The 22,232-nt window shown below is 45.3% G+C and overlaps 6 protein-coding genes across 6 annotated transcripts; 2 read left to right on the top strand and 4 right to left on the bottom strand.

Moving 5' to 3' along the window:
• Positions 1–722: 722 nt before the first annotated feature.
• C922_02977 (hypothetical protein) lies at positions 723–3,488 on the bottom strand (the record flags this gene model as incomplete). Its single annotated transcript, XM_008818575.1, has 1 exon — positions 723–3,488. The coding sequence occupies one exon, from the start codon at positions 3,486–3,488 to the stop codon at positions 723–725; it is 2,766 nt and encodes a 921-aa protein (XP_008816797.1).
• Positions 3,489–4,893: 1,405 nt separating this feature from the next.
• On the bottom strand, positions 4,894–5,814 carry C922_02976 (hypothetical protein; the record flags this gene model as incomplete). The annotated part of the gene is made up of 2 exons (XM_008818574.1): positions 4,894–5,625; positions 5,782–5,814. The coding sequence occupies 2 exons, from the start codon at positions 5,812–5,814 to the stop codon at positions 4,894–4,896; spliced, it is 765 nt and encodes a 254-aa protein (XP_008816796.1).
• A 1,131-nt stretch (positions 5,815–6,945) lies between these two features.
• C922_02975 (hypothetical protein) lies at positions 6,946–7,590 on the bottom strand (the record flags this gene model as incomplete). The annotated part of the gene is made up of 1 exon (XM_008818573.1): positions 6,946–7,590. One exon carries the CDS (start codon positions 7,588–7,590, stop codon positions 6,946–6,948), a length of 645 nt encoding a protein of 214 aa, XP_008816795.1.
• A 3,883-nt stretch (positions 7,591–11,473) lies between these two features.
• C922_02974 (hypothetical protein) lies at positions 11,474–14,149 on the top strand (the record flags this gene model as incomplete). The annotated part of the gene is made up of 1 exon (XM_008818572.1): positions 11,474–14,149. One exon carries the CDS (start codon positions 11,474–11,476, stop codon positions 14,147–14,149), a length of 2,676 nt encoding a protein of 891 aa, XP_008816794.1.
• A 569-nt stretch (positions 14,150–14,718) lies between these two features.
• On the bottom strand, positions 14,719–15,585 carry C922_02973 (hypothetical protein; the record flags this gene model as incomplete). The annotated part of the gene is made up of 1 exon (XM_008818571.1): positions 14,719–15,585. The coding sequence occupies one exon, from the start codon at positions 15,583–15,585 to the stop codon at positions 14,719–14,721; it is 867 nt and encodes a 288-aa protein (XP_008816793.1).
• A 2,521-nt stretch (positions 15,586–18,106) lies between these two features.
• C922_02972 (chloroquine resistance transporter) lies at positions 18,107–21,437 on the top strand (the record flags this gene model as incomplete). Its single annotated transcript, XM_008818570.1, has 13 exons — positions 18,107–18,281; positions 18,402–18,667; positions 18,865–18,943; positions 19,079–19,172; positions 19,364–19,496; positions 19,658–19,729; positions 19,947–20,022; positions 20,182–20,264; positions 20,421–20,471; positions 20,686–20,742; positions 20,916–21,008; positions 21,136–21,180; positions 21,303–21,437. 13 exons carry the CDS (start codon positions 18,107–18,109, stop codon positions 21,435–21,437), a joined length of 1,359 nt encoding a protein of 452 aa, XP_008816792.1.
• Between the last annotated feature and the right edge of the window lie 795 nt (positions 21,438–22,232).

Raw genomic sequence — 22,232 nt, 5'->3', positions numbered from 1 at the left:
GTACGAAGAAAAAACGAATTTATAAATTTAAAGAATAAATTGAAACACATTTTTCTGAAAGCTCAATTGGGAGGAGCTGAGCCTCGTAGAAAGGGAAACCGAAACGGAAATGATGACGGAAGCGGTAACGTAAACGGTAAGGGAAACCCTCATTTATGCCTCCTACCCGCTCGGTGACACCTTCCATATGACACGCGTCCACACATGTGCGTTCCTCCACCAGTGCAAATTGTGCCTGCAGCCAAAGTGGCCAAGGGGACAATTTTCTACACTCGCCTGCCGGAGGGGTGTATACCGCATGGAGTGCTCCTCATGAACTGCTCCTCCACGTTCGTCCACCCCTTTTGACGTACTATCGATCATCATTTGTTTGGAATATGTAATCAATTTTTTTTATGCCTCCACAGAAAAGAAAAAAAAAGGCGAGCACCAGTGCCTGTGGAAAAGTACCTCTTTATACGAACAAATTGGGTTGAGGGATAATTGATGACACATATGACACCGGCACAGTGTGCAATTTTAAAATTTTTTTTTTTTTTTACACGAATTTGGGCACTATCAAAGATAGACACAATGAGAAGTAACGAAGTCGCCGTTGAGGGGAGCTCCCCTTTCTTCGTCCACCACAATTCAAAAAAAAAAAAAAGAAAAAAAAAGGGAACTTCGTAAAACGAATCCAATGGAGAAACCCACCAACAAGTAGGTCATCTCCATCCGTACGATTAGTTATTCTTACTCTCGTTTAAGATTGCCTCGTTCTGCTTCCGCAGAACCTCCTTCAAGTCACTTATGAGGGCATTCTCCCGATTGGCCCTCTCCTCGTAGTTAAACATGGCGAGGGCCCTCTGCTCCTCAGCGCTGTATACCTGATTCTCCTTTCGCATACGGATGGCGTTCATTCTTTTATGTCTCGATCCACTCATGACATAACCAAGGCTCTCGAAATTTTCAATCGCCTCAGCAGACAACCCGACTTCTCCTCTTCTTGGAATTCTTTTCCCCTTCTGTACGAACTGCGCGATGGCTTGCCCCTCTCCGGGCATCATGGCCGCACCGTAGTCTATTTGTTGGTTGGCTAATTTGACGTTCACGTCTAGTGGCTTGGGTCCCACGTCGCTTCCTTCTCCGGATGAGTCTTCAAAGTTGCTGGGGCTCTTCTCCCCGATGAGCTCTGCTCCCTGCTGCGCTTCGAGCAGTGCCTCTTCCTTCCCCTCTGTTTCTTTGTACTCCATTTTACCCTCTTCGGAGTTCTTCCCACCTTCGCCTGATCCCTCCTTGCTCGTGTCCTTATCATTCAGGAAGTCGTACCCCTCGCACAGGAAGGACAGGGATGTGGCAGAAGTAGCGGCGGCGTCGCTCTTTTCCCCTCCGCTGTCAGAATGGTCCGAGTCTCTTTTCGCTTTGTTTCTCTTTTTTGGTTTCTTCTTCCTTTCTTCATGTTTACTCTTCCTCTTTTTTTTTTTTTTCTCCTCATGTTTGCTCTTCCTCTTTTTCTTTCCGTTGCGTTCTTCTTCATTGCGTTCTTTTGCTTTGAGCTTTTTTCCGCCTCGTGTTTTCACCTCTTCGTCTTTTCTCTGTTTACGTTTTTTTTTGTTCCGCTTGTGGCTGCCGCTGTAACTGCTGCTGCTTACGCTGCTTCTACTGCTTCTGCTCCTTCTCCACCTGTGATGGTTGCTCCTCTTGGATGACTTCCTCTCCGCCTTGCTCTTTCTTCTCATCACGGATGATGATCGCCTCTTCCCCTTTCCGAGGCTCCTTCCCCTTTCTACCTCTCCCCCCGAGGATATACTCTTTGAATATTTCTTACTCTTCCTCCGTCTGTGTGAAGTATCACTACTGTTGTATCTTCCCCTTTCACCACGCGAGCGTGACTTGGATGGGGAGGAAGTACCGTTCCGCTTTCGACCGGCGTCACCATCATCATCACTGCGCCCATCAACATAGGAGTCCCCCTTATGGTGCTTTCCCCTTTGAGTCTTTTCACCTTTTCTGTGTTTAGGCCTATTCTTTCCATCCCTTTTGGCTGCCTTCCCTTCGCCGTCGGAACCCGAGGGTACCCCATCGTCATCATCCTCTTCAGAGTTCGGCACGAACTTCTTCCAGGTGGTCGGAGACAACGATTTAGATCGTCTGAAAATTTTGTTCTGATCAAAGGGTAGGCCAAATCTGTAGTCATTTTTTTTTTGCAACCAGTGTGTGTAGCTGTTCCAGCTCTCCTTCGTCGTGTGGTATCCCAAGGGGACTCGAAAGAACTTCTTTTCTACTTTTTCTCCTGTCCGTTGATTGTACAAATATCTGTTTTGTCTTTCTTCCCTCCTGAAGTGTGCGTCATCGTGATCCCACCCTTGGCTCCACCTTTCTCGTGCCTTCAAGTATATGTGCTTATCTCTCCAGTAGTCTCTCTCCCGGCTTCTTCCCCAGTGTCGACTTCTACCTCGGTCTCGACTTCTACCTCGGTCTCGACTTCTACCTCGGTCCCGGCTTCTACCTCGGTCCCGGCTTCTACCTCGGTCCCGGCTTCTGCCTCGGTCCCGGCTTCTTCCCCAGTCTCGGCTTCTCCCCCTCCTGGGGCTGTCGCGCATCCCCCTGCCGACCCGCTCCTCAGGCGAGGAACTGCCCCGGCGAGCGACCACCCTCCCGCGGTAGTCCCTCCTATGTGCCCTTTCGACAGAGCTATACTGGGGGGAGTTATTGGAACCCCTTCTGTAATACTCGCTTGGATTATTACCGTTAATTCTATATCTGTCGGGGGGGATATACAACTCCATGCTTTCATAACTTGGTCGCTTTTTCATCCGACGCGACGTGGAACGATTGATCGTGGAGTTACTTCCTCCTCGTGCACGTTTCCTGTTCTTCCGGTTTGGGTACCCTCTGCTTAAGCTTCTGTCTTGATGCACCCTCTGTTCTTGATGCTGTTTCTGCTGTTGCTCCTGCTGCTCCTCCTCTTCGGCAGCTCTTCCCTTTTCGCTATCACAAATTCCATACTCCCTTTTAAACTTCTCTAATTTTCTCTTCAGTTCTGCTCGCAAGGTTTCTCGGTCCTTCTGTATTGGAGCGAGTTCTATCTTGGTAGTCTTCCCCGAGGGTGGTGACCACGCGTTGCCGTTGCTTCGTTGGCTAATCCTGCTTCGCCTGCTGCTTGCGCTGCGAATGCTTTGTCTTCCGCGCCCCACCCCAAGGGCACTATTCTCCTCCTTGATTCTTCTCAGCTTTTCCTTCAGTTGAAGAAACTTGCTTTTGTTATCACTTTTATCTTGTTCAATGGTAGCTTCGTCTGGGTTGGAACCCTCCTTCTCCTGTTTGGCCGAATCGAGACTATTGGCATCATCATTTACACCACTATTATTGACACTCTTGAGCCTTTTTAGCTTCTCCTTAAGTTCCATATGCTTCTCCTCAAACTGTTTTTTTTTCATTTCGTGGATGGGGTCTTCCCGGCTGCCGCTGTTGCTTACAGCGTCGCTTTCTTTGGCGTCGCTACTCATTGTGGATTTTCTCCTTTTACTCGTTTCTACCGTTCAAGCGATGCATGGGGTAAGCATGCGTAATGTTTCTTTTTCCAATACGTATATGTAGGTTGGTAGGTAGAGGGCACTTGTAAGTGAGTACACTTGTGGGTACACCTCATCGTGGTAGAGTAGTACTTCCTCGTGGGAACCCTAACCAAGTTGTTTCGATGCGCTCGGCACAGTATGGCCGTCCCACGACTGGGCCCCTCTTATTTTGGGAAGGAAAAATTACTTCTCCCACTTCTTCGCTTCTTCTTCGCTTCTTCTTCGCTTCTTCTTCTTCCTCCTGTAGGCGGCTGCGCTGCCGTGTATGGAGAATACCCACTTCACAATTTCGAGCAACCTGCTCCGTATCGTCACGAAGAGGATACAAAGTTGGATGTTCTCATTTCGGGTGAAAACTGTTCCCTCAAGAGGATTCTCGCCAAACAATCTTCTCTACACAAGTACGTATCACTCCACGTGGTAGTCTTAAAAAAAGGAACTCCGCCTTGCTTCCTCACACGCTTGACGCTCTTTGCTGTTTCTTGCGTACAGCATGCACCATAAAACAATACCGGTTGGGGCCGACAGCGGTGACATCTTCGTTTCGCGCTTTGCAATTCTCGAATGGCATGTTTTTTTTTTTTTTTTTGCCACGATTTTTTCCTTTAAATTTCCCTCTCCCAGAAGGTAATATTATAACCCTCTTGCTTTGTTCATCTTTTGTTGCCTGCCCAATAGAAGAGTATATCTCTGAAAAGATGACACCACCCTTCTATTTTGCATCATTTTGCTTCTTCGCATTTTAAGGGAATCGCCCCTGTTTTCGATTTCTCACATTGTGCGGGGAATAATAAAAAAGCCATTTTGCGGCGGCGGGGATGCAACTCCAACTCCAAGAGGAGTAACCACCAACAACACCTGCATCTCTCTCCCCACGTTTCGCCACATCTCCCCCACCTGGCTGTAGACCACTTCCCCATTTTACCATACAATTGGAGCTTCTAAACACCACGCAACAACTAACAAAATTGAAACGTCTTAATTTTTTTTTTTTTCTACCCTCCTCGAAGGGGTGTGAACATGTTGGGAAGGAGAAGAAAAAAAAAAAAAAGGAACACAAGGGGGAACAGACGAATGGAGGAATGTCGCCTCGCTGCTAACTTGCGCCAAGCTGCATCTCGTTCAAAATGGAGCCCACAAAACAGTTGATCTGTGAGTTGATGCAACGCTTAAGGATACAACTGCGAGTTGGAAGACGCAATGGGACGCGTTTCACACTTGCGTAATGTGTTTCTCCACCCCGGTTCTTGCTCTTCTGTGCACCTATGAGGTAACGCTTACTCCTATTTGGGTGGATAAACTTCCTCCCTACGTAGAGGTAGCCCATTGTGACTGTTCACTCTCGCACAGGAGGGGCGTGGTCGATGTACTTCCGCTCTTCTATGGGGACGTCACACGGAACAGGGGCGATGATATTCTCGTAAACGATATACGGCTTCTCAACATAACAGTCCACATAGATAACCTCATCAGTGTATCTGATCACAGGGATTATTTTCTTACGGATCGGAACTATTTTAAAATTATCTCTAAATTTTAACATGGGGACTTCAACAGGTATGACAACGGGCTTGGGAACCAAGTAGGTGTAATCAACATTGACGTTCTCCTTCAAACAATTAACAATCTCGATGTTTTTTGTTAATTTGGGCACGAACACTGTTTCGAACTTGGGTCCAGCAGATTCATTCTCACCTTTAAATAGGTTATTAGTTGTAGGCTGTTCTGTAGTTACCCCCTCTGCATGTACGTACTTGGTGTTGTAAAGCTGACCTAACCGGGCGACCATCGTTGGAGTCGAATTTGTCCCTCTTTTCATTGCTTGTTCATTTTCTCTTTTCTCCTCCTGCTTCAAATTTTCATACAATTTCACGAGATACTCCTCTCCTTTTTTGACATACGTATTAACCTCTTCCACCAACTCGACTGGCTTGTAAAATGCGTTTATCTGCTCACATTCCGAATTAATGGTGCGCTTGATAATTGGCTTTACAATACTTATGTGTATGTCGTTCTCTTGGTTGATAAAATCATCAGTTTGGTTAATTTGGACGCAGTTTTTCTCCTCCTGACGCGTAAAAGGGGAGGAAAAAATGGGGATTTGTCCACCATGTGTAGTGCATATGCAGATAATTCGTTTAAGTTGGGTGCGTCTTTGCGCATTATTGCGCTATTTTTCCATTTTAGTTTTTTTTTTTTTTTTTCTACGCCTCCTCGTCCCTACCTGTGTGTACCCATCGTTCAGTAGCAACTCCATTGTAAAAACAGATGCTCCTCTTTGTCAGCTTCCCTACAGTGGCGGTGTGCAGCTGGATATACACAACGGACGAGCACGTACAAACGTTTAGCTTCACAAATAGATGCTTTTTAAATACCCAGGAAAGTGTAAATAATGTGAAACACACATGTGTAAATGGTACATGATGGGTGTAGTCCTTTCCCCTGCTGTTATGTCTCTTTTCCCGTTCGCGCGAGGATACTGGAATGAAGCAAGCGCATCACACACATTTATTCGCGAGTTAGGACAAAATGAAACATAAAAACAAAATTCACTTTAAGAGGAAAAACGACGGGAAATGTGAAAGGGTATAAGTAGTTCATCCGTTCAGCTGCTCAACCGTTCAACCTATCAACATTTCCACACCTTCGAAGACTTAATGAACAACTGCCCCTTCGCACAACAGGTGAATAATTTATAAAAACGCATCAACTGTTAAGGCTAAAATATTTGCGTAAGTGTGCAAAACAGCTAAAAGGGGGAGCTAATTCGGCTAGACGATTTTTTTTTTTTTTTTTTTTTTTTTTTCCATTTTGGCTATTTTACCTGTACCCTTCAGAAAAAGAAGGAAGTACATCGTGTGAATTTTTTTCTTTTTTTTTTATTTTCTCCATTTGGGCAATTTAAACTGTAGGAACGTTCATTCAGATTATGGTTGCTAAAATATGGGGAAAATGCGGACCAGTTCGGCGTGGAAGCATCCCCACCACGAGTGAGCACGCGTTTAAATCGGTCTAGAAAGAAGTACAAAAAAAAAAGAGGTTCACGGAGAAGTGGATCGAACTGAACCTCGCTGGCTGTGCATACGAGGGTGTACGTTTGTAGGTACGTATTTGCATGTGTGTTTATCTAGCTCATTATTTACTGGTGCGTCCCCCCTATCGCAGTGAACTAATCTCTAACCCGATTCTAATTAAAGATGAGCATATGCAAGGCTGCATAAACACCTTTGCGATTTCTTAGAGAAACTGATGGAGGACATGCACTCGACAGCGCAACGATCGCAGATTTGCCGCGCCGTTTATTCTGCCTTATCATCTGCCGCCCCTTCTGCAATGTCTTCTGACGCTTATGCAGCAATGTCGTCTGCTGCCATCCTGCTCCGTGTGACTAATCCCCGCCGGCTCCCCCCTTTTCTTCAGCCTCTTCCTCTCTCTTTCGCAAAAGCTCCGTATCGTGGTGATACTTACTCATGTGTAGGTAACACGGGTGAGGAGGCAAAAAGTCCTCCAGAATCCAGTGCGGTCCTCTTTCTTTTCTTCTCCGATCGAGGTACCTCGTAATCGGGTTGGTGTTTTCAGCTCGTTCTCTTTCCTTATTAGCCTCCACCCACTCGACAGTAAATCTCTTCGGTTTTATGCCCAGATAGGACACATGGTGAAATGTAAAGGACAAACCAAAGGCAAATAAAAAATAGGGAATAAAGGCCAAAGGCAAAGGGTACTGTAGTAACCACGCTAGTAGAGGCTTATGATCTTTTGCGAATTCTCCTTGTAAATAGGTGTGAAAAACTCCAGCCGGTCTTAAGGTCCATCTTTCCCAATTGTACTTATGGTTGTAATACCTCTGGTTCAAACGATACGTTTTGGGTTCCCCATTTGGCAAAAATTCCCTTGGTGGGGGTTCTGGCAGATTTATCCCCAACGGCTGCGACGCAACATACCTCTTGAGTAATCCGTTAACATCTGTGTTCATAAAAATGAAGCTTGGGCATTTCGCATTGAACTTCTTGGACAAATTCGGTCGCAACAGCATCTTCACTTTTGGGTGGCGGAGGACAAAAGTGTTTCGCTGCGTCGATTGTGCTTGGTCACGCACATACGTCGGCACAGAGTGGGATTCTCCCTAGACGCGCATGCATACGTTGTATACGCTTATAGGAGGTGCACATGAACGATGTGGGCATGCGTTCGCACGTGGTATGAACAGATATATACTAGCGAAATGGTGAAAAGGCAAAATGACGAAATGGCAAAAATGTGTGCTGACCGAAAATGGAGTGAATAAAATTGCGCACCGGGGTTTCTCAAACAGTTATTGCCTTAGGGTAGCTACTGCAAAGTAAAAGGGGGAAAAAATGGCCATGCACATTATTTTAAAAGAAAAAAAAGAAGAAAAAAAAACTCTTCCTTGCTCCGTGCGGTTTCCCTGTACGCTAGCACTTTTTGTAATAAAAATGCGTTAAAGTAATCTCGTCCCCCATTAAGCTGGGTCGAACTTGCGATGCGTCCTTTTGACGCCCGTGGAAGAGCCATGCATACGCCATGAAAGTTATACTTTCGTTTGGGTGTTCCCTTCGTTGCTACTTCGCCTTGTTCCCCTCTTGCACTTACGACTGGTGCGCAATTGCCATTATACGTTCGACAGAAGAGGTAACCCAACAAATACGTTCATCATTTTATTCCTTTTTTTTTTCCCCTCACTGGGTCTCCATAAAGTTACGCAGAACACAGAGCATGTATAACGATCTATGTCAGGAGGCGGGGAAACTTTTCTTTATGTTCCTGTGGTAACCCTCCAAAGCACGTTACGTAGTTACCGTGGGGTGATATTACTCTTCACGGGGGACAATTAAATTGAAAAAAAGAAAAAAAAAAACAGGTAAATAAAAAGGGAAGTGTCCAATATATTTACGTTTCTGTAAATCTGTGCACACCTAATGAAGCATTTTTTTTTTTCTTAATCTGACGTTATGAGGTATTTTACAATGTGGAAGTGGATCATGTGCGAAAAAAAAAAAAAAAAAAAAAAAACCTCTCTCACACGCTTGCCGCATAACTTACCATTAAAGGTTATGCCCAAATGGGGCATCCTTCCCCGCGTTAAAAGTAAGATGCTAATTTGCACGTGAATCTTCTGCAGTTTTGCAAAATCTCTGTGGAGGGATTAACTGATCGTTGTTCCGAGTTGCAAAAAGGGAGCAGTACAGAGTGGGGACGCTACTTTATCCTCCTCCATAGCCCTCCTGGATGCGGACAGAGGGACGGTGTCCACCATGTGCCCAAGTGTGGACATCGCGTCGCTTACAAAATGACAGCTATGCATTGTCAGCCATTTGGAAGGCTGTCACAAAGGAGAGAGAAAAAAATGGTTGTTCCTCTTGGTCACCCTTTTTGGTAACCCCTTTTTTTAATTAAGAGAAGTGATCCACTGCATTGTGTGTAACGGGTGGGACAACCCAAACGACGGGAAAATTATTTCTGGGTTTTTCCCCACCGTTGTCATTATCAAAGAAAGGAAGCCATTTTTTTGGGCCATTTGGTTTTCCCCAATGGAAGGTATAAAGCCGCTTCAAAGGAATCCTCCTTTCCATGAACAGAACACCTTTGCCGTTCCTATACGTTTACCCTTACCTTGTGGTGAGTGGGGCGATACTTACCACACCCTGTTTTTGCGCACTCCGTTTGAAGGGCGTGACCATTCTAAATAATTTGGTTCCCCAATTGTTCCTTTTGAGCTTGGGAGATTTACTGAGATGCTAATCAAGCTGAAGTGCGCCCATAAGCGAGCAATAGGGGAACCTTCCTTTTATGCGTTTCCTTCCTCGAAATATCCAACGCGGTACACACTTCCGCTTTAGTATCTCCTCCCCCCACCCCCTTCCGCCGAGTCATTTTTACCAAACCTTCCGCGTAATGACAACCCTCGGGGGGGTGTTATCAGAACGAAGGCAGCTTTTCCTCCTTTTCACCTTTACATATATGCGCAAAATAGAGATGCAGAACGAGGGGGTGATGGTGGGTCATTTCGACGGCGCCTCGCACGAAAAGAAGCCCCTTAAAACAAAATGCTACACCGCAACAATATGGTAAGGCCAGACCAGGCCATGTGCGTGCATACATGTGATATATTTACACGTCAGCTAGTGTGAACAAGTTTTTTTTCAATTTGTTGGCCTTTTCTTTTTGGAGTGGCAAATATCTTCACATGTGGCTAATCATTCTGATGTTGCAATCCCCGCAATATTTGCGACTCCCCTACAGAGGTATATGTAGCCGGTTCATTTAGCCGCATTAGGGATGAACGTGAAGCGCATTCTTTTGGAAGAAGCCACAGTAAGGAGAAAAAAGGGAGGAGTAAAAGGAAGCGGCAAAAGGGGAGCAGTAAAAGGGGAGCTGCAGAAGGGAAGAGGCGAAAGGGGAGCTGCAAATAAAGTAGCCCACCACAAAAATAGCATCGCTATATCGCCGCCCCTGCCCAGGTGGCAAAATCCCATATTCCCAAGAAGCGATGCGAGGTGCCACCATTGCAAGGCTTGCCTCGAGCGGTGACACCACATAGGGCAGATAAAACATTAACCATAAGGAAACTTTCACGTGATGCCTTAAGCATACGTGAGCGGTTTGCATGCGGCCCCCCCAACGTGGCTATAAAAACGTTTTGTTACTCGCTTCACTATTTTGGAGAAACGTTTTGTCGGCGTGCTTTCTCCTCATCTAGAGCATGCATGTTTGGCAAAAAAAAAAAAAAAAAAACACATTCCTATTCGGTGCTGACCATATTTTTAATGCCCCCACCAGCTACAATTTTTGAGCGCAGCGTAGTATACCACATTATATATGTGCCTACATGCTTGGCACATAAATTATATCAATATTATAATATATAACGTGTATGCCCGTAGGAAAAAAAAAACACTGCTCGCCTGGTTCCGCTTTTATCGTTCCTTTTTTCGACATTCCTACGTGGATTATAAAGCGAACGTATGCCGCTGTGCTGCGCTACGGCATCGTATTCCACTCAACACCCTCATCCTGTACGCCTCATCCCGCAATTTGTGCCTCTCCGTTTAAGCACCACAATATTTATTTGTTTTGCAAAAAAGTGAGAAGCAAAATGCTTACATATATTAACTTCCGCAGTGCATACTTCCATAACTACGTACGTAGGGTACATACATGCCCTCTACCCACATGCGTGCAGCAATGAAGTCACAAATGACGGAAACCTTCATGACCATTTCGCCCCTACAATTTTTTTGCGACCAATGCTGAGGTTGAAAATATTTTAAAAAAAAAAAAAAGGAAAAAGCGCAAAAAATTGTTAACGTAAAAAATTGAAAGCACAAAAAAAAGAAATTTACAACAAAGCAAAAATGAAAAATAACAATGAAATAAAAATAAAAAGCGTGAAATTGTTAACCATTTGGAACGCGAAAGGAACCAACATATAGGAATCACAATGAACTGAAAAATAAGGGAAAAAAAAAATAAACGCAAATACACGAAGAGAGAAAAAAAAGAAAAAAAAAGCATCTTTTGAGTACGCCTTTTTTTTTTTTTTTTTTGCCTTAAAGGAGATATCTACAGAGACCAAAAACAACTGATTGAGAAAATAAAAACAAAAAAGAAGAAGAACAACAAGGACGACGCAACCTAGAGAACAAAGCAGCAGGAAGAGCCACTGCATGAGTCAAAACCTGCATATAGAGGAAGTAATTTTTTTGGCTTTGCCCAAGATTGGCAACACAACATAACCCTCCGCGTGAAAGGGTACTTTTGATGCACGTGCTGTGCATGTGACGGACAGAACCCCCTATTTTCACCGCTTACCGATTAAGGATTTTACTGCCCCTCCGGCGCCTCACAACATCGCTGGCAGCGCACCCACCAGTTACCGCCCCAGCCGCCGAAACACTATGTCAGTGCTCGGAATCGACATAGGAAATGATAACTCCGTGGTTGCAGCGATCAACAAGGGAGCGATCAACATCGTGCGGAACGATGTGTCGGAGCGCCTGACGCCCACGATGGTGGCGTTCACGGAGAAGGAGAGGCTAATTGGAGACAACGCTCTAGCGAAATTGAAATCCAACTTCAGGAACACATGCAGGAATATAAAGAACCTCATTGGGAAGTTAGCGGTGCAAGCTCAGGAAGACGACATAGAGCTCAGCGAATCCTTTGGAAATTTAGTCCCATGTGAGCATAATTATCTGGGCTTCCAGGTTGAATATAAAAATGAGAAGATCGATATAAGTGCCGTGCGGGTCTTGTCGGCTCTCCTCTTTTCTCTAATCAAGTTGGCCGAAAAATATATAGGGAAAGAATGCACCGAAATTGTTTTGTCGTACCCCCCTACCTTCACGAACAACCAGAAGGAATGTCTCCTCGCAGCGACAAAGATTATTAACGTAAACGCGCTTAGAATCATTAGCGACAACACAGCCGTTGCTCTGGATTATGGCATGTACAGAATGAAAGAATTTAAAAATGATGTCGGCTCGGTGGTTGTCTTCGTTAACATAGGTTACGCGAACACATGTGTGTGTGTTGCTCGATTTTTCTCCAATAAGTGTGAAATTCTGAGTGACGTGGCGGACACCAATTTGGGGGGAAGGAACATCGACAATGAGATCATAAAATATATCAACAATGTATTTGTGAATTCGCATAAGATGAACCCGTTATATAAGATAAGGTCTACCGATCTGTGCGAAATGGGAACGGGGAAGCTGAACCCATATTTTGTCACCTCTAACAATGAGACGAGCCAGATTGACCACAAGATAAGGGTGAAATTGCAAGACGTCGCGGTGAAGACGAAGAAGATCCTCTCAGCGAACAACGAAACTTCTATACACGTGGAGTGCCTTTATGAAGATCTGGACTGTCAAGGATTCATAAGCAGAGACAGCTTTGAAGAGTTGTGTGCCCCGTTCTTTCTTTCTAAATTGAAAACCTTATTAAATAAAGCCATGCAAGTGAGCAAGTTCAACATCGCCGATGTGCAATCGATCGAGATTTTAGGAGGTTCCACCAGAATACCATTCATACAAAAATTTCTGCAACAATATTTCGACAAGCCATTATCCAAAACGTTAATTGCGGACGAATCCGTTGCCAGGGGTTGCGTCCTCTCAGGAGCCATGATCAGTAAACACTACAAAGTGAAGGAATACGAATGCATAGAGAGAGTCACTCACCCGATTAGTGTCCAATGGCATAATGTTAACGATCCATCCAAGTGCAAACTGGAAAGATTATACGACACAGATTCGTTGAAGAAGAAGGTGAAGAAGGTCGTCATTCCAGAGAAGGGACAGATCAAAGTGACTGCTTACTATGAGGACAGCCCAGACTTGCCACCACATTGCATTAAAGAGTTAGGGTCCTGTCTCATCAAGGTGAATGATAAAAATGACAAGATTGTTGAATCGCACGTAATGACGACTTTCTCGGAGAGTGACACCTTCACCTTCTTAGGGGCACAGACCGTGTCCAAGACGGTGATTAAATCCAAGGAGGACAAAAAGAAGAGTGAAGACAAAAAGAATATACAAAAGGGGGACGTAGGAGGTGGGTCTGGAAGCGCAGATGCTTCAAATGAAGGGGAAACCGATGGGAAGGAAAAAAAAACAAATGAGGATGAATCGAATCAAGGGAAGGACAACAATGCCGATGGAGCAACCCTCAATGGCACTGCAATCCCATCTCACCATAGTGGAAACAAAGCAGAGCTAAAAAAGGGAGAAGAAGGAAAAGTACAGACGTGCTACACCACACTGCCCATCGAAGCCATCGGAGCTCCAGGATCATACAGTACGAAGGATATCTACAACTTTAGTGAGGCAGAGATTAACATGCAGCACAGTGATCTGCAAGAAGCAGAGAGATTGAAAAATATAAACGAGCTTGAGACAATCATATACGAAACGAGAAACAGACTGAACGGAATGTACAAAGATTTTGTCATGGATGAGGAGAGGGACTCCATCCTGCTCGCCCTGGACGATTGCGAAAATTGGATCTATGATAATATTGATGAAAACAAAAACGCCTTTATAAAGAAAAAGGAAGAAATTAGGGACAGGGTAAAAGAAATCATTTATAAGTATGATACGTACACAGCGAAGCAGAAAAATTTGGGAAACATTTTGAACCATTTGAAGAATATCATTGCACAATGCGAGAAGAGACCATCAGAGGAAGGTCAGAAGATTATTTCCAGGACGACAAAGCTGCTAGACAATATTAGCGCCATGCAGGAGAAGGAGATGAAGCAGCCCCTGTACGAGGCACCCCTGTATACCCTCAAAGATATAGAAAACGAATTTAACGACGTTACGCAGATGGCGCAGAAACATTTCTCCAAACTTGAGGCAGAAGAATTAGCCAAACAGAAGGAGAAGGAGAAGCAGGAAAAACAGGAGAGGGAGAAAATGGAAAAGGAAAAGAAGAAAAGCCAGCAGGCCGATCGGAAGGATGCCGACGACAATGTCGAGAAGGATAATAAGGACGCCAAGGAGACCGACGAGACGGATAACTCCACAAACAAGGACAACGCAGGTAGCGCGGAAGAGAAGGATATCTAATTTGGGAGGCGGCGGAGGAGACAGAAGAAAGAGCCGTCCCACTCCCCCACACAGGCGAGAATGTTTTTGACCGGTTCGCAGCGCGAAACGGAGCAGCGTATCATTTTGTATAAACGTCAGGATCGGGGAGGTCTCGCCCCTGCGGCGCGGCTTCCCTCCCCCTCGCTGCTACACACATATATAGAAATGTGTCCCCCTTTTTTTTTTTTTTTTTTCTTTTTTGCCTTCATAAACGAGTGATTATATATATGCCTATGATAGTTGCAGCCGTGCGGGGGTGTCTGTAGAGACATGTAGATCTGAGCTGTGTGCTTCTATGAGCTACGCAAACACACACCAGCCGGCGTATCCATGTTTCCCTGCACACTGACGTTACGTATCATATATATATATATATATGTAAAAAAAAAGGAAAAAAAAAAAAACGAATTTTTTTTTTAATTAATTTTAAAGTTGTACGCCACGTCCACGCGTTGGGCAGCCCCAAACGGATCCGCATATGAAAGCAGACATGCTATGTTCAGAGCAGGAGGAACGATTGCGTGCCCCTGTTTGAAGGAAGGAGCCCTCTACTGTGGGGTATTTTCGAGGGCCGCCCCTCCGCTGACCCTGACGGTAGCCCCACTCTGTAAATGAAGATCAACATAATGAGATATCCTCTCCACCATCTCACTGGTCGTGCAATTTTTTCCGAAAAAATCGACAAACTTTCCGTCCACATCGAGTAGGTAATGAATTATTGAATGATCAATGAGGTAGTTGTAATGGTTGGCAGCAGGGGGGGGGAGGTCGCCACTTTGCGTGTCTGTTCTGGCAGCCTGTTCAGCCACGACATGCTCGTTGTAATAGACACGAAATAACTTGGCAACTTTCTTAATTTGCTCCTTCGTGCCAGTCAGTCCTACTAACTTGTCGCTAAAGGAACTGCAGTAATGCTTCACCTGGGCTAGCGTGTCTCTATTCGGGTCAACAGAAATAAAAACAGGGGTTATGATATCCCCATATTTTTTTACAATTTTTTCAATGACGATAGTCTGCTTCTCCAACTCTTGTGGACATATATCTGGGCAGTAAGTAAATCCAAAATAGATTAAGCAAAATTTTTTTTTGAAGTCATCATTTGTTACTACCTTCCCGTCATGATTAAACAGGGTGAAATCCCCTCCTATCAATGGCTTTCCAATGGATTCCACTTTGGTCACCCCAATTTGTCCCTTCCCCTTCTTCCTTTCACATTGCAAGAGGTAGAAGTAGAGGATGGGAAGGGACAAAGCTAAATTGAACCCTAAGCATCTCCATGTTAGGAAGACGCTTTTTTTTTTAATCTCTTTTGGTGGATCCTTCTTACCCGTCGTGAAGTATCTAAAGCCATTTCTTCCTTTCATGCGAGTTTGCTTCCACTTTGGAAAATGATCCAATCGTTTTACACCTCTCATCAGGGCGCGGCATGATGTGTAGGGGCCCCTCCCCCTCTCTGTGTGGAGCCTCCGCACATTCAGGGAGAGGATTCGCTTCATTTGGTAGGCAAATTATTGGAGGGGTGAGAAGCGGTAGGGTTGGAAAGCGGCAGGGTCGCAGTTTCGCAAAAATTGCCCTACCTGTGGTGGTGGAAGAAGCGCACACGGGTAGGAGTGCGCCTATAAGCAAATCTAAACACATACATATAAATACATACGTGCGTACGCATAGATATATATATACATATGCATATTTATACATATAAACATGCATATATAGGCACCCATTTGCGCGGTCTGGCAATGGCCTCCTTGAAGGGGACCCTCCCTCCTAGTTGCCCTTATCGTCGCCCCCCTTCTGCCCTACCGCGACAAGGGCATGCCTTTCTTTCCGACACAGCAGGGGGGCGCCGCAAAAAGCGGTCGCGACATGGGGGAAAAAAAAGAAGAACAACTGCGAGTAATTGTCTCCTTTCTGCCGATCTGCGCGTGTTTTACGTGTTCACGCAGCTGTCGCCTTTCCTTTTCGCGCGGACTGCAATTAGTCCCTCGTTTTTTTTTTTTTTTTTCTTCACTTGGGATAATCTGGGAACACACTATGTGATTATTCGAGGGGAGCATATCCACATAAGGATGCTGAGGAATGTTTTTTTTTTCTTTGTGTGACTCCGGTGGAAGGGGCTTCTTTGCAGTGGGTCAATTTCGAACCCGACTTTGTGCACCTCGGGGGGATGGACTGCTAAGAATGGACGTAAGAACAGACGTAAGAACAGACGTAAGAACAGACGTACGCACGTACGGACGATGTTTACATAGCGCGCTGTTGAAGCTTGCCCTGAGAGCGCAGCTCAATTCACTTTTCAACTCATCAACGGAGCTTTGTTCACTGAAAAGTTGTAATTTTTTTTTTCCCCCCCCGAGATGAGCTCTACAAGTGCATCTGTATATATAGGTATGTTCGTATGTATGTATGTATGTGTGTGGTGGGCTGCCCCGATATATGCCTCCTGCGGGCGAAGGGGCCCCGTTGTTGCTTCTTCCCTTTGACGCCTCCACCCCGGCAACTGTTTTTTTTATTCGCGACACACCGTTTTTCCCCATTTAGGCCATCGAGAGAAGGAATGCATTATACATTATTAAAAGGCGGCTTACGAACGGCACATGTAAGTACATACTATCTTTGGTTTCTATTTACCCCTTGCAGTTGCTTTTACCCTCTAATTTCCCATTTGCACTCACAACCATAAGTTTTCCTCTGTGCGTCGAAAAGAAGGCGTAATAAAGTAGCGGATTCACACTAGAACAGCGCATAGAAGCACATAAGATCACATAACTGCACAGAAGAGCACCTACTTGGGACTATTATAATATATATACTTATACCTTATATGTCGTACCTGTTTTGTATTAGTTAACCCAAGCCCTCACTGTATATATGATATATTTTCCGCGGCCAAAGAACCACCGGACAATTGTACCAATCCGCCGCCCCCACTCTCCCGCTTCCGGGTAGCCATTTTTTAGGTTCACGTTTCAGCACAACGAGATAGAACGGAACCCTAATTAGAAATTCACCCGGTCGGGCCAAGGGCGCTGCAAAAACGAAACATCATTCTTCCTCGTTAATTTAATTTGACACGCTTCTTCATTTTCTCACGTGTTACCCATCCCCCCTTCTTATTTAAGTCAATAAAATGTAGATATATATACAACGCGTATAAAGCGAAGCGGTCACCTTTTCTTTCGCAAGAAGAAAAAAATAACCAAGTGAGGAAGTGACGAAGCAACGCAGCAACAAAACATACCACAGGGTAGAAACAAACTGAATCAAACCGAATCCAATCCAGTGGAATCAAACACAACGGCATAGGGTAATCTTTTTCGCTCCCCCGCGGATTGTTATTTGCTAAAGGGATTTGCACGCCTGGAGGGTAATTTGACGATTTCTAAGAAATTTGAGAAATGCTTCGAAATTTTGAAAAATCCTGCGAAATTTTTCTAGAGCAGAAAATTTCCAACACTTTTGAGGAACTTTCCTCATCAAACATTGTTTGAAGATTCTTTTCCTTTTTTTGTTACTTTTTTTTTTTTTACACTCCCGCTACACCTCGCCGCCTATTTCTACGCGCCCCTTTTTCTGATAAACGCGGGCCGTTGCCTTGGCTCTCCTCCACCACCACCACGGGACACATTTTCCCCCTGTGTGGATTCGCCTGCTCTGTGGAGAATCGCGTAGTGTTTCGCCGGCGCCTATTCAGACGGAGGACCATCTAGTGAGTCGCCCCTGTTTGCAACCCCCCGCACGGATGACAGATTGACGACGCTGTAGAAGGGCCGTCTAGCCACAAAGCGTACACTGTCCATATCACATCATCGGCGTCGCATCTTCCACGTCATACCATCCGCGTTGCATCATCCACGTCACACCATCCTCTTTACTGCGCGCTGTTCTCAGCAACACGAACCACCTATTCCGCTTCACCGCTACCCCCAAGACACAATGAGGATCTTGAAAAAGAAGAATAAGGAGGACTCACAAATAACCCCCGATGAACGTTACCGCGAGTTGGGTAGCCACGAACAAAATGAGAGTAAGGCAGGCGATTTGAGGAAGGATGCTTCTGACCAGAGGATAGGTGGAAGGGACTCACAAGAGTGCGCCTCGGAAGAGACAAGTGTTACAACCCGCTGCCCCTACCCACGAAGGATATTTCACTCTTTACGCGAGGCACCCCGTTAAGCACCCCCCCTAGCCACTTCCCTAAATGACTACTTTCCTTCACCTCCCCCTGCAGACGAAATACAAGGGGACATTCCCATCGGAAGAAAAATCCTCAATTTTTTGAAACTGGTTTACCATGAAATCAGGGAGAACATTTCCATTTATCTGCTCAGTATCCTTTACCTCTGCGTATGTGTAATGAATAAAATTTTTGCAAAGAGGACGCTGAAGAAGATGGGGAACTATAGCTTCGTAACTTCGGAGACGCACAATGGCATCTGCCTGATCATTTTCTACGCTTTGTATTTTATGTTTGGTCGCCGGGCCATGTCCGCCAAGGTTAGTAACGCTGATGAGTTGTTCCTCCCGAATCCCACGATCGGATCGCTCTTCCATATGTGTACATTATTGCAATGGTGGAAACGGTGTGGACATCCTGAGGAGAGGGAGACAGATCACCGCAGAGTGCATCCCACTGGTGATGGTACCCAAAATGGATTAATTGTGTGTGCCGATTTTTCTATACCCCTTCGCAGGAGAGACACTGCAACTTCGGAGTTCAATTTTTCCTAATCTCGATGCTGGACGCCTGCTCAGTTATCATTGCGTTTATAGGTACTTCGCGCGGGGGAGAATCGAAGAAGTGGCTCACCAGCTGGATGTCACTTCGCCTTCGTTCATCCACGTCTTTCTTAAGACACCTCTTTATTTAACCTCTCCTCTGTTTCACTTCACTTCCCCTCCCTTCAGGCCTCACGAGAACCACCGGAAACATCCAGTCCTTCGTCATGCAGCTGAGCATTCCGATAAATATGTTTTTCTGCTTCTTGATTCTGCGATACAGGTACGGGGAGAGGTGACACATGTGTCGAGAGGCGGGAGTAGTGTGGGGAGAAGCGGCACAAGTCTGGCGAGACTCTCACCCCACGTAGCCCTTCCTTATTCGCACCTTCCCATAGGTTCATAGAACCCCATTTTACGTACACATTTCGCATTTCCCCCTTTTTTTAATCCCTCCGTTCCTCTCTACCCCAGATACCACCTGTTTAATTATGTTGGTGCATTCATCATCGTCGTTACCATCGCCATTGTGGAGTTCCTACTCTCTTTCGAAACGCAGGAGGAGAATTCCATCGTCTTTAACCTCGTGTTGATTGCCTCGCTCATTGTAAGTTTGGGAGCGACGTCTTAGGCAACCATCGATTCGATCCAGCACTACTGGCGGAGACTCCTGACAGGGACTTGTGATCTGGCACTCTTTACCCGTCGCTGCACCTCAGCGATGTACTCACCGATGTAGTCACTGCTCCACTACCCCCTCGTCCGCAGCCGCTAAGCTTTTCCAACATGACCAGAGAAATCGTCTTCAAGAAGTACAAAATAAACATCCTGCGCCTGAACGTAAGGACATGTGCTTCCCCCCAAAAAAAGGGAACCGAATGAAGGGCACATATCTGCACATATTAGCACTCGGCTAAGGGGCCACCCCTTTTCGCGCCAAGGAGTGTGTAGAAGAGTGAACCGATTAGCCCCAACATTGGCTTACTCTTGCTCCCCTTAGCTGCATTTTGCTGTATTTTGCTTCATTTTTTGATCCCATTTTTTACGCCCCTTACAGGCCATAGTTTCCTTCTTCCAAATATTCACCTCTTGCCTGATGCTTCCGATGTATACTCTTCCATTTTTGAAGCAAAGTAAGCATGGCTTGCGAGTCCTGGTGGGGTGCCCCTTCCCCAACTAGCGGGGCTTACCATGTTCTGCTTGTTCACATCTCCATGTTGCTTCACAAAGAAGACGCAGCCGCATGGGTCACCAATTTTAACTGCACCTCTCTACTTGGCTCACCCCCTCAGTCAATTTGCCCTTCTCGGAAATCGGAACGAATATAAAAAACGGATTCAGATGTCTCTTTCTTGGACAAAACACCATCGTGGAGGTATGCACAGGGAGAGGATCTCTGTCTCACGTTTTGTCTTCTCTTACATGCAGACTTGTATAGTGCACTTTGCAGGAAGGAGTTATCCATTCGTGTTTCTTCCTCCCACGGCGGCTGTGCTCCATTTTTTTAATTTTCCTTTTTTCCCACCCACAGAACTGCGGGATGGGAATGGCCAAGATGTGCGACGATTGTGATGGGGCATGGGTAAGGGCGCCGCAGCGAGATGAATGGATAAGCGGCGAGATTAATAGAGAAGCCGCCATATCAATGGGAAAGCAGCAAAATGAATCGAAAAGCAACGAGATAAAGCAACTGGAAACTGTATAAGCTGAATGAGCTAAAGGGGGGGTGCCACCCACCAGACGCTCCCGCCAATTTCACCATTATGATAATTTTTTTTTTTTTCCTAACTCCGCAGAAAACATTCATAGCGTATTCCTTTTTCAACATTTGCGACAACTTAATCACCAGTTTTGTAAGTACAAGGGGGGGGGCACAGAGAGAGATAAAGAGAATGCCCCATCGTGAAGGGGTGTTTTTCTCCTTTTACAAAATTGATGTGTGTCTTTTGTCGACTTATGTGTGCAGTACCTAGGGTTATTAATTCCTCTCTCCTCCATTTATCATTTTCTCACCCCCCTTCTGCAGATAATAGATAAATTTTCCACCATGACCTACACCATTGTCAGTTGCATACAAGGACCAGCAATAGCAATCGCCTACTACTTTAAATTCCTTGCGGTACGGGGCCCCTCTCGATCCTCTGCCCTCTTGGATTATAATCCTCCATTTTTGCATCCCATGATTGGACACCTCTATTTTTCCATCCCATTATTACACCCTTCTCTTCCCTGTTTCCTTTTTCCAGGGAGACGCCGTCATGCAACCCCGAGTATTAGACTTTGTCACTTTGGTAAGGCGGAGCAAATGATGTCGTGCATTGACCTCCTTACGTGTGGTCATGTATATGTGTGCTCCTACTGGTATGCAAAGGGGCATTCATTTTTTTTTCTTTTTTTTTTTTTTCCTCTTCAGTTTGGCTACCTGTTCGGATCAATCATTTACCGCATTGGAAACATCATTCTTGAAAGTAAGGCAGGAAACATTTTTCCATGCGACGGTGAAGTTACACCCCGCATGGTTTTAGAACTTCTCACAAATTACACCTGATTCGCTCCCGCGTCGTACCTCATGTTGCATGTGCGTCACCCCCCCTATACCCATGTACCTCACCCCCCTACACCCATGCGCCTCCCCTCAACTTAGAAAAAAGAATGATGGAAGCTGGCAACGACGACGACTCCGAGGGAGAGCTGACCAATGCCGAGTCAATAATAACACACTGACGAGTTTTTTGGCGTGACCAAGAAGAACCGATAGGGTTTTCACTCCATCCACGCTTAGAATATTTCCCCTCTGCATAAGTAGTGCCCCCACCTGCGACAAATAATGTCAAGACCCCGTTGTTCACCCGATGAAGTTAACGCAGCCACTTTGATTACGCTGTGTACTTACACCAAGGGGGGGATTACCTCATTTAATTAACCCCCAAAAGTCGTCCCACCCATTCTCCGTGTGGATAGATTGACCTCGACTCTTTCTCGTTGACTAACCCCCTCATGAAGCAACAACTTTTTTAGTATGACATTTGTAATGTGTCTACCCTGTTGTCATTTTTTTTTTTTCACTGAAAGGCAGAAATTTTCAATTTTTTTTACTCATTTTTAATTTTTTTTTTTCTCATTCTTAATTTTTTTTTTTTCTCATTCTTAATTTTTTTTTTTTCTCATTCTTAATTTTTTTTTTTTCTCATTCTCCCAGGCTGGAGTGCGGTGGCGCAATCTCAGCTCACTGCAAGCTCCTCCTCCTGGGTTCATGCCATTCTCCTGCCTCAGCCTCCCAAGTAGCTGGGACTACAGGCGCCCACCACCATGCCCAGCTAATTTTTTGTATTTTTAGTAGAGA

Source organism: Plasmodium inui, assembly GCF_000524495.1.
Source record: "Plasmodium inui San Antonio 1 unplaced genomic scaffold supercont1.11, whole genome shotgun sequence".
NCBI classification, from domain to species: Eukaryota; Apicomplexa; class Aconoidasida; order Haemosporida; family Plasmodiidae; genus Plasmodium; species Plasmodium inui.
This window is presented reverse-complemented; position numbering and strand designations above follow the sequence as displayed.